This window comes from Panthera uncia (assembly GCF_023721935.1).
Source record: "Panthera uncia isolate 11264 chromosome B2 unlocalized genomic scaffold, Puncia_PCG_1.0 HiC_scaffold_25, whole genome shotgun sequence".
NCBI lineage: Eukaryota > Metazoa > Chordata > Mammalia > Carnivora > Felidae > Panthera > Panthera uncia.
In genome coordinates this window covers 527,965-540,132 of record NW_026057581.1, presented here as the reverse complement: position 1 = coordinate 540,132, position 12,168 = coordinate 527,965, and the positions used below count along the sequence as shown (strand labels likewise).

At 38.4% G+C, this 12,168-nt stretch overlaps 1 protein-coding gene across 1 annotated transcript; it reads right to left on the bottom strand.

Annotated features, from left to right (window-relative positions):
* Nucleotides 1-587: 587 nt before the first annotated feature.
* LOC125939505 (olfactory receptor 2W1-like) lies at nt 588-1,700 on the bottom strand. The gene has a single exon (XM_049654963.1). The coding sequence runs from the start codon at nt 1,698-1,700 to the stop codon at nt 753-755; it is 948 nt and encodes a 315-aa protein (XP_049510920.1). The 3' UTR covers nt 588-752.
* Nucleotides 1,701-12,168: the final 10,468 nt, after the last annotated feature.

Sequence of the window (12,168 nt, the reverse complement as noted above, 5' to 3'; positions counted from 1 at the left end):
AGACGTCAGAGGAAAGACATTTTCAGTGTAATTAGCATCACCTCACTTTTAAGATAAGTGGTAGCTGGAACTCATGGTCTTTTTGGTTTATTAGTGGTCTCACAGTTGTCCTCACACTGGAGATCACCCTATGTGGAGATATTCCTAGAATGCTGGAGGCGAAGACATCCCAAACATGGGGTGTGACGAGAACAGCTTTTAACCCCCTTGACATCCTGACAATATTTACTTAGCATAATGAAGGGAGAAGATTAGAGTTTAATTGATGAATGTCAATGTAATTGGGACATGTGTCCTCTGAAAGAATCAGTGCATAATTTAAGCAATCTCTAGTGTTGGCATCTCAGTTTAAGAATTTATTTTAAATATGGACTTTGGGGGCAACTGGGTGGCTCAGTCAGTGAAGCAACGTACTCTGGATTTCAGGTTGGGTCATGATCCCAGGGTCATGAGATTGAGCCCTGCATCAGGCTCAGTGCTAACAGTGCAGATCCTGCTTGGGAGTCTCTTTCTCTCTCCCTCTCTCTGCCCCTACCCTGCTCATGCCTGTGCACATGCACACTCACTCTCTCTCAAAATAAACATTTTAACATAAATAAATATGGATTTCTGTACATTGGATTTTATCATAATTATTATCGTATGTATTTAGAGTACCCTCTGTCTCTCAGCTGATGACTACAAAATATCTTGTCTACATTTAATGGATGTCAGGTGAACATTTCCATATTGGAAATTGCTGGGAGTAAGAATCATTGTCCTGTTGTTTCCAAGGAACGTTTTTCTTTTCTAATCAGCCTCTTCATGGCCCCCTTGAACTCCTTATTCCTTAGTGTGTAGATCAGGGGGTTCAAGCTGGGAGTAACAATGGAATAAAAGATACTGAGAAGTTTACCTTCATCCTGAGATGGACTGTTTCCTGGCTGGATGTACATGTAGATAACAGTCCCATAGAAGATGGACACCACAATGAGGTGGGAGAAACAGGTCCCAAATGCTTTCTGTCTCCCTGCTGCAGATTTGATCTTCAACACAGCTATAGCAATGAAGCCATAAGAAACCAGAATGAGAAGAAGGGGAACAAGAACTATAATCAGGCACATAGCAAATGTGGTTTCCTCCATGGCTGTGGTGTCCACACACGCAATCTTGATCATTGCAGACATTTCACAAAAAAAGTGATCCAAATGGTGGTTCCCACATCGGGGAAGACTCATGGCATAGGGTGAAAGTATCATGCAATTAGTAACACCAACTCCCCAGGTCATGGCCACCAAGGTTCGACAGAGTTGGGGGTTCATAATGGTCATGTAGTGCAGAGGCTTGCAGACAGCATTGAATCGGTCATAAGACATCACAGCCAGAAGGATACATTCCACTGAGCACAGTACAATATCAATGAAAAGTTGAAGGACACAGCCACCAAACGTAATTCTCTTGTCTTTGCCCCAGATATTGGCCAACATCTGTGGGACTATATTTGTGGTATAACAGAGATCCAAGATGGCCAAATTCCTAAGGAAGAAGTACATGGGGGTCTGGAGATGGTCATCTAGGAAAGAAAGCAGGACGATGGCCATATTTCCCATCAAGGCAATGGTGTAGAAGAGAAAGACAACCCCAGAGATGATCATCTCCAGCTGTGGCTGCCCCTGGAATCCTAGGAGTGTAAATCCACCAAAGTGGCTGTCATTGACCATTGTTTTCTTTTTTGTCAATAGCAATTCTAAAGATGGAATAATCAATAATGAGTATATTCAAAACCCTTATAGCCAGATTCAAATCAGGCATTACATTGATGATATGGATAAACGTTTTATTATAAAACATATCATTTTCATTGCTTCAGATAATGTAAATTTTTATTGGTTCAGATAATGTAAATTTTAAGCTCTGATGGACAATTGTAATGGGCTATTGTATAGTTTTCTTTTTTGAACATCAAACAAAATGTCCAAATGTGAATTATAATATAAAAATTTATTGACAAAACTAGTAATCTGTATCTCTACCACTAGAGTATATAAAAGAGAACTCTGTTTGATTTAATGTCATTAAATGTCTTTTAATGTGGCTAGTTCTTTACTGGGGAATTTTCTTTGTGTCAATAATAGCAGTGCATACTGAAGAATTTAAATCAGTAACTTTATGTTTAATCTTTTAAAATACAATTATTTTAATTTTGATTCCACTAAGGAACAAAATCACATGAATATCAAATAGAACAGTAATTTCCAACCCTGTCTAAACAAAAAAAAATTTTTTTGGAGATATTTTCAAATAAAGAAATTCCTTGATGCAGTCACTATGGAAAATAGGATGGAAGTTCCTCAAAAAATTAAAAAAGAAAACAACAACCATACGATCCAGCAATTCCACTTTCGTGCATTTATCCAAAGTACATGAAAATGCTCACTCATTCACTGCAGCACTATTCACAATAGTCAAGTCATAGAAGCAAACTAAGTGTCCATTGATGGAGGAATGGATAAAGACACTGGTGCATAGACACAATGGAATACGTCAGTCCTAGAGAGGTAAGCACGGTGCCTACAGTCCATAATGCTACACTGTATACTTGAAAATTGCTGAGAGAGTAGGTCTTTAAAGTTCTCATCACAAGAAAAATACATAAAATACATTCTGTACAGAGATCTCTGTAATACTATTGGAAAAAATTCATAATCATCGACAGAGCCCTCCAAGTATTTGACTGTGAGTCTTGTTTGAGACTTGTATTTATCCTAGCATTAATTCTAAGTGGTCATATAATATCTAAACATTTATGATATTGGTTATGCCTTTAATATGTCACAATTCTTATGGAGTCTGACATGAGACTTTTAAATTATAAATGCTTGAAATGAAAAAAAAAAGTGCCCAGGCACTGCCCAAAGTCCCATGTGGGGTAAGTTTCCCGAGCGGAGAACCACTGGTCTAACCTGTGGCTGGTGTGAGCCTGAATCCCACTCTGTCCTTCCAGATTTTTATTCTCAAAGTCTGCCATTTCCTTCTAAGAGTCAAATTTATCCCTTTGATTCAAATATCTCTGTATTGCCACCTATCTTCTACCACTTATTTTTTCTCAGATCCAGAAATTGATTTATTTTATTATAAAAATTATTTGACCTCCTGTACTATTGACTCCATTATTTACAGTCTCCTAAAGTCTGGTTATTCATACTTTTATGTCTTTCTTGATTTTATACAGGTTTTCTACCACTCACTTATACTTTGGCTTTCGTCCATACAATGACTCACTCCTGGCACACTTCCAGTCAGAATTTTGAGCCACATGAAGCCGTGTTATTTCATAGCTGTATTCTCAGTGACTAACCCCAGGTTTAGGCACAGAGACTGGCAATACATAAAAGCCACAGTAACAGTAAATCTGTGTTCCTCACCCTTTGCCTTTATTAAACTCTGAAAGAGAAGTTTCTTCTTAAAATTACAAGCACAAACTTTCAAAAAAGCAATCTGGCTTCTCTCATGTACCATATATTAAAAATATCATCTTAAAGACAAAGTGGCCCTAATTTTTTTTAATGTTTCTTTATTTTTGAGAGAGTGAAACAGAGCAGGAGCCGGGGAGCGGCAGAGAGAGAGGGGGACACAGAATCCAAATCAAGCTCCAGGCTTTGAGCTGTCAGCACAGAGCCTGACATGGGCTCAAACCCACGAACTGGGAGATCATGACCTAAGCCAAAGTCTGAAACTTAATGGACTGAGCCACCCAGGCACCCACCAAAGTGGCCCTAATTTCTAAAACCAGTGTCTTTTCTCAATTATCTTAGCCACTTGGGTTTACCTTTGCCCTACAAAAACAGTAACCAAAACTTAACTTCTAAAATAACTCTACTCTCCTCCAAGATAGTACAACCCCTTTTCTTACCATTATCACTTTATCACTCTCTTTACCTCTTCCCTTCACTTTGTCTTCTCATCCATTTCTCCTTCCCTCCATCTGTGTTCACACCATCTTCTGCTTCTCTCCTGTTTCATGGATCTTCACTCCTGAGGTTTCACTTTCTCACTGGGGACTGATGATCGGCTGTAGGTCTCTGCTTGCCCAGCTCCCCCCCACCACCAGCAGCAGATTCCACAGCCATACACAGGTTCACGTCATCACCAGGAGCAAATGTACAGCTAATGTCACGCATTATGGTTCTAACCGAGATCTTCATTTTCACTCTCCAACAAATCCACTGCCCCTTTCACTGTGGCACACACTTAGTTTATTAGACGTATGATCCCTAAAGTGCACCTAGTAGGCTCTTAATACATGCTTGTTAACATAGAAGGTGGGGTACAGACACAGGAGTAGAGAGGTAAAACCATTTCCACTTAACAGATAGTGACCTAGAGATTATTAGATGTCCTACGTGGTAGAGAAAACTAGAACTAAAAGGTTATATGCAAATTACTTTGATGTTGAAGAACTTCTAGTAATACTACCCAAGACAACCTAATTTCTCGCCCACTTACCCTAATTCAGTTGAGTAAACTTTTCAGTGCTGGTAATTCAGGCAAGAAAAACTTAGAAGAGAAACTTTCTTTTTCTGAAGTACAAGATGAATATTCTTCTTTATAACTAAATAGAGCAGATATATCCCTAGACTATCTCCACTTTTGCCCAATTATCACCGTGACTTTTGTGCTAGCAGAAGGAGGCTGTGCTGCCTCTCACCACCCCATTCACTGGCCCGATTAATGAGGCACTTTCATGTCCTCCTGTGGAAAAGAACCCAGCAAGGAGACACAGCTGTGCTATGAATGATAACTAAGTAGTTTTCCCCTAAGAGCAATGGTGTAACACCTGGGGATACTGAGTCTCTCCTAAGCAATTTGTATTGATAATTGCTCAGAAACACAAAGTCAAAACAAAAACAATTCTCCCTGAAGGGAAGTTATCAATGTCCAAAGTCAGCTACTTTTCTTAATTTTAGACTGAGATTAAAATCATCATTACTATTACTTGTATTATATATGAGGCTAATATGAGTGAAAATAATTATAAGAGTTTTGTATTGTGCTTTGTTATACACAATCTGAAATACAATATACTTCAATATACAATATACAACACATTTTTGTATATTACGTCTTAGTGATCCTTAAGGCCTTGAGTGGACATTATTTGTCTTTTTATGTGGCTGCAAATTGCATATCATACAAGTCTTGTGACAAGCACAGAATGACGAATAATAAACAAAACAGTGTGGTCTGCATCTTCTGAATCTACAATTTTTTTTAATTGAACATATCTTCTTATAAATGATCTAAAGTTTTGAAATAAATTTAATTGCCAAATACATTTATAATTTCAGCATGGAACATAAGTTAACGCCCCCTCAGCAATCTACCAAAAGAGTAAGAGGAGAAAGAAATGTAATGGGTATAAAAGTAACATGGAGGGATGCCTGGGTGGCTTAGTTGGTTAAGCATCCAAGTTCAGCTCAGGTCATCTCATAGTTTGTGGGTTCAAGCCCCACATCAGGCTCTGTGCTGACGGCTCAGAGCCTGGAGCCTGCTTTGGATTTTGTGCTTCTCTCTTCCCCTCCCTGCTCATGCTCTGTCTCTCTCAAAAATAAATAAAAGTTAAAAAAAAATTTTAACTAAATCACAGCAGTAATGACTTGATAGATGTAAACCTAGAAACATAGCTTAGAATTTAGAAATGTTGCCTCTTGATGCCTCTTGCACTGTTGGTGGGAATGCAAACTGGTGCAGCCGCTCTGGGGAAGAGTATGGAGGTTCCTCAAAAAGTTAAAAATACAACCTCCCTAGGATCCAGCAATTGCACTACTAGGTATTCATACAAAAGGATAGAAAAATGCTGATTCATAGGGGCACCTGCACCCCAATGTTTATAGCAGCACTATCAATAGTCAAAATATGGAAAGAGCCCAAATGTCCATCGGCTGATGAATGGATAAAAAAAATGTGGTATACACATATATGCACACACACACACACACACACACACACACACACAATGGAATATTACTCAGTGATCAAAAAGAGTGAAATCTTGCCATTTGCAATGATGTGGATGAAGCTAGAGAGTATAATGCTAAGTGAAATAAGTCAGTCAGAGAAAGACAAATGCCATACAATTTCACTCATGTGGAATTTAAGAAACACAACAGATGAGTATATAGGAAGGGAGAAAAGAGAGAGGGAAATAAACCAAGACAGACTCTTAATGACAGATAACAGAGTTGATGGAGGGTGGAGGATGGGCTAGATGGGTGATGAGTATTAAGGAGGACACTTGTTGGGATGAGCACTGGGTGTTGTAGGTAAGTGACGAATTACTGTATTCTACTCCTGAATCCAATATTGCACAATACGTTAACCAAAATTTAAATAAAAGTTTGAAAATAAAAGGAAAAACAAATGTTGTGATTCATGTTATATAATGTAACCCCTTGTAACTACCACTAGATATGGGTTACAAAAAATATTTTGGCTAGTTTCCCTTGCTGGGAGATTTATTTTATAGGAACATAGAGCATCAGTCCAGTAATGATCTTGGAGATTGATCATCAATGACAGCAAACATTTCAATGTTCTTATGGTTGAATAAAATGTCTTTCCTGTTCCCCTCTTAGAAAGAGACCCAAAACTAATAAGGAGAACAGAAGCACAATAATCTAAAATATACTTGAAAACCAGAATCATTAAATAATGGTCCCAGATACGAGAAGGACCAAAGCAAGGGCTTAAGATAGAGTATGTCCATCACTGCTGAGCTCAAAATGGACTGAAAAAGCCAGCTTCCTCCAAACAAGTGGCCGGCTTGAAGAAAAGACAGCCTCTTGTTTCAACAACAGGAATGGGGAATGAAGGCTGGCAATGTTAATCATCCTGCATCTCTGTGTGGAGTCTCAGAAAAGCAGAAATAGGAATCATGGAGATAACTTACTTTTGATTCTACAGAGTAAATTGCATAAAAAAATTAGGAGCCTGACTCTACAAGATAAACAGAGGCTTCCTTTTTTGTTATATTTTGAATTTTTAAATTCAGCATATCAATTTCTTTAAAAAAAACTTGCTGAGATTTTCATTATAAATTAGTATAAAAATCATGGACATCTTAATATCGAGTTTTCCAATAATGAGTATGGTAGGTCTTACCTTTTAGCCTTTGTCACTTTCCCTCCCCATCCTTTGTGGTCGTCAGTGTAGGGGTCTGTAGTTGGTCGAAAGGCAGTCCCCCAAGAACGCTCACTGAGAATCTGCGAATGTGATCTTGGAGAGGGTGTCTTAGTGCGCCAGGGCTGCCATAAGAAAACACCACACACTGGATGGTTTAGACAATGGGATGAACCCTACTTAATCATGGTCTATCACCCCCTTTAATCTGCAGTAATGTATTTATTGATGTATAGTTGACACACAATGTGATGTTGGCTTCAGGCATACAACATAGGATTCAACAATTCTACACATGCAATGCTCACCATGGCAAGTTAATCACTGTCTGTCACCATACAACATTATTACAATTTTATTCACTATGTTCTCTATGCTTCACTTTTCATTCCTGTGACTTATTTATTTTATAACTGGAAGTTTGTGCCTTTAATATTCTCCACCTATTTTTCCCACCCCCGTCCCTACTCTTTTGGCAATTACCAGTTTGTTCTCTGTATTTATGAGTCTGTTTCTGGTGGTAATGTTGTTGGTTCATTTGCTTTGTTTTGTTGTGTCTAGATTCCACATGTGAGTGAAATCATATGGTATTTGTCTTTCTCTGACTGACATATTTCACTTCGTGGACACCTTCTAGGCCCATCCATGTTGTCATTAATGGCAAGAGCTCATCTGTGTTTATAGCTGAGTAATATTCCATTGTGTATCTATACCACATTTTTATCCACTCAGTCTGTTAATATTTTGATGAGGATTTTGGCATTTGTGTTCATGAAAGACGCTGGTCTGTAATTTTCTTTTCATTGTATGTCACTGTCATGTTCTTCTATCAGGATTCTATTGACCTCACTAAATGAGTTAGCAAGCACTGTCTCTATATTTTTAAACAGCTTATTTGAGATTGGTATTATTTCCTTTATAATGTTTGGTGGGATTTACTGATGAAATCGTCTGGGCTTGGAGGTTTCTTTGAGAAAGTTCACGGTGGACGCTGTGATGATGCCCCTTGAGGAACAAAGGACTTATTTCTTCAGAGTCTGAGGATGTTTTCAGCTGTTATGTCTCAGCCTGCCCCACCAAGGGCTGCCTTAGCTGAAAACCTGCCTTCTCAGGGCCACATGCTCCTAGTGACTGGTTGGCTGGGGATAAAGCCCCTGCCCACCTGAACCATCTCCGGAGAGTTCTGCAGACCAAGACTGTCTCCAGAACCTTCTGCAAGGCCACTAAGGCCCCCTTTGACTCTGAGTCCTGGCTGTACTTCTTGCTGTCCCCAATCCTGCTTCCTTCCTTTCTGTTCCATGGACATTAACCCCAAGGGCACTCTCTTCACAACCTGTAGCTCGTGTTCATGTCTCATTGGCTTCCTGGAAAATCCAACCAGAGCAAGATATTGGATAACAATTTCATTCCTTAGTATACACAGGGCTATTTAATCCTTGCTATTTCTTCTTAGGTGAATTCTGATAGTATTTTTTTTAATGTTTTTTGTTTGTTTGTTTAGAGAGAGCACAATAGGGGATGGGCAGAGAGGAAGATATATATCTAGATATAGATAGATAGATAGATAGATAGATAGATATAGATATATTTCAATTAGTTCAAGTTGATGGACAGTGGTTTTCAGATACATTTTATACCATTATGATTTTTTGTCTAGTTCTATTCATTATTGAGAGAGATGTGTTGATATCTCCACCTGTGTTTGCACATTTTTCTATTTGCCCTTTAACATGTCCAACTTTTGCTTCGTGAATTTGAGGCTCTGTTATCAGTTGCACACTCATTTATGACTATTGTGGATTCGTGTTTTGGTAATTTAATCTCTGTGTAATGTCCCACATGTAGGACTTCTTGTCTTGAGATCTACTTTGTTTGATGTCAATATCAGGCCAGCTTTCTGTCTTGTGTTTGCCAACACTTTTACTTTCCATTTATCTGTGATTTTATATTTAATGTGCATTTCTCTGAAAACAGGATATAGATGGGTCTGGTCATTTATTAAACATAACAATCTCTTCCTTTAGTTTGGGGTGATTTTCCATTTTAATATAAAGTAACTTACAGTGTGATTGGGTTTGAGCCTACAGTTTTATTGTTTTCTCTTTGCCCTGTCTATTCTGCTTTTGTTCAGTTCATCCTTTGCTGCCTTCTTTAACATTTCTTCTCCTTTACTAACTTCTTAAACTACTCTGTATCTTTTTTTTTGAAGTTGTTTTAGTAGTTAAAAGACATTTTAATCTATCAGAGGACATCATCAAACAATTTTTTTCTAACCAGAAACAATGTAAGAAACCTACAGCAATAAATTCCATCTGTCCTGCTCCTTGCTGGCCCCTTACTGTCATTCAATACCAGCTGAACACTACACAACACACTCCCATTATTTTTGTTTTAAACAATCATCTTTGAGTCTGGAAGGCTTATTGAACTCTTCTTGTGGTGGTCTTCTCCTGCGGATGAATTTTTAATTTTAAAATATCTGAGACACCCTCAAATTCCCTTCATTTTGAAGAATATGTTCACTGAATATAATACTGTAGGTCGATAGCTTTTTCTAGCATCTGAAAGACGACATTTTATTGTCAGTGTTTCTCATAGTAAAATCACTCATCGTCATTATGACTACTACCCTCTACTCAGTGTTTACTTTTGCCTGGTTTCTTCTAGGCTTTTCTTTTTTTTTTTTTTAATTTTTTTTAACGTTTATTTATTTTTGAGACAGAGAGAGACAGAGCATGAATGGGGGAGGGTCAGAGAGAGGGAGACACAGAATCTGAAACAGGCTCCAGGCTCTGAGCTGTCAGCACAGAGCCCGACGCCGGGCTCCAACTCACGCGAGATCACGCGAGATCCTGACCTGAGCCGAAGTTGGCCGCTTAACCGACTGAGCCACCCAGGCACCCCTCTTCTAGGCTTTTCTAATTGCCTTTGGTTTACCATCAATATGGTGGCTACATGTGATTTTATTTGTATTCATCTTACTTTGGGTTTGGTGAGTTTTGTTTTTTTCTTCAGTTTGTGGTGCTGTTGTTCATCAATTTTGTAAAAGTCCAAGATAATGGACTAAATCAAACAATCTCTCCAGCCCTTTACTTCTCTTGGCACATTTGGGGCTTCAATTATTCATATGCTGGAAGAGTTAGTACCCTATGGAATATGTATGCTCTGCTTTATGTTTTTTGATATTGCATTTTTCATATCTAACATTTTCACTTGCTTCTTTTGCATAATGCTCATCTCTGCTGAAGCTTCTCATTTGTTCATGGTCTTCCTTTACCACAAAAATTTTGAATGTAATCATTATAGTTTTTTAAAAGCCCCTGTCTGATCATTCTAATGGCAAGGACATCTGTGGGTGTGCCTCTTTTGGGTGGTTCCCCTGATTACTTTTCTTGCTTGCTAATGTGACTTATAATTTGAAACTTTATTTTATGCTGGGCATTATGTCAGCTTGGGATACTATCACAAAATACTACATAATGGGTGGCTTAAACAACAAACATTTATTTCTTGAGGTTTTGGGGACTGGGAAGTCGAAGATCAGGGTCCTGGCAGATTCAGTGCCTGCCTCCTGGCTTGAGGCGGCTGTCTTCTGCTGTGTCCTCACATGGCAGAGAGAGGGGGCTGTGGACTTCGCTTCTTACAAGGACACTAATGCCATCATGGGGCTTCACCCTCAGGACCTTATCTAAAGCTAATGACCCCCCTACACACACACACACACACACACACACACACACACACTTCCTAATACAATCCCTTTGGGGGTTAGATTTTAGTTAACAGCCAATTAACAGGCCCAGAGGTCATTGGATGAAAAAAACCTCAGTCTCCTTGAGGAAAGACTAGAGACATTACCATAATTATGTATACAACTCTACCTTTAGCCTTGGCATTTTACAGGGTACAATGGGAAAAGAGAAACATATTCATCGAATATAGACTATTGCAGAAAGAAAGGTAAGAGGTAAGAGGTGCCCCTTCTCCACCACTTCTAAATAATAAACTGAAGCTCCAGGGCAATCACAGACATTGCTACCATTAAAGGTTGGAAAATTCAGACAGTAATTCCTATCACATTAGCATTCAATCCACCTTTTCCATTTCTTACAGCTTCCTTCAGTTTGTTTTTCATCAATATCTTAATGTTTTTCCATGCACAGAACTTTCATCTCTTTGGTTGAATTTATTCTTAAATATTTTACTGTTTGTGGGGCTGTTGTAAGTGGGATTTCTCTGTTAATTTCTCTCTCAGATAGTTCTTGTTAGTGTTGAGAAATATAGCTGATTTCTGCATGTTGACTTTGTATTCTGCAACTTTGCTGAATTCATTTATTAGTGCTAACAGATTTTTTATGGAGTCGTATATATATACATATATATATATAATATATATATATGTATATATATCATATTATCTGCAAACAGAGACAATTTCACTTCTTCCTTTCCTGTTTTGAATCCTTTTATTTATTTTTCTTGCCTAATTGCTCTGGCTAATACTTTACATACTATGTTGAATACAAGTGGTGAGAGAGGTACCCTTGTCTTATTTCTGATCTTAAAGGAAACACTTTTAGCTTTCATCACAGAGTATGAGGTTAGCTGTAGGCTTGGCATATATGGTCTTCATTACGATGAGGTATGTCTCTCCATATCTAACTGGATGAGAGTTTTTAATCATGAAAGGATGTCAAATTTTGCTAAATGCTTTTTCTGTACCTAATGAGATGAACAGAGGAATTTTAGCCTCCATCCTGTTACTGTGGTGCACCACCTCTATGGATTTGTGTGTTGCTGAAGCATCCTTGCACCGCACAGATAAATCCCATTTGACCATTGATCCCATTTGATCCTTTTACAGCAGCTTCCCTTAATCTGTGGTTTTGCCTTGTGCAGTTTCACTTACCTGTAGGCAACCATGGTGTGAAAGCAGGTGATCTTCCTCTGATGTATATCGTCAGAAGGTCAGTAGTAGCCTAACGCTACATCACAGAGCCTGTGTCCTTC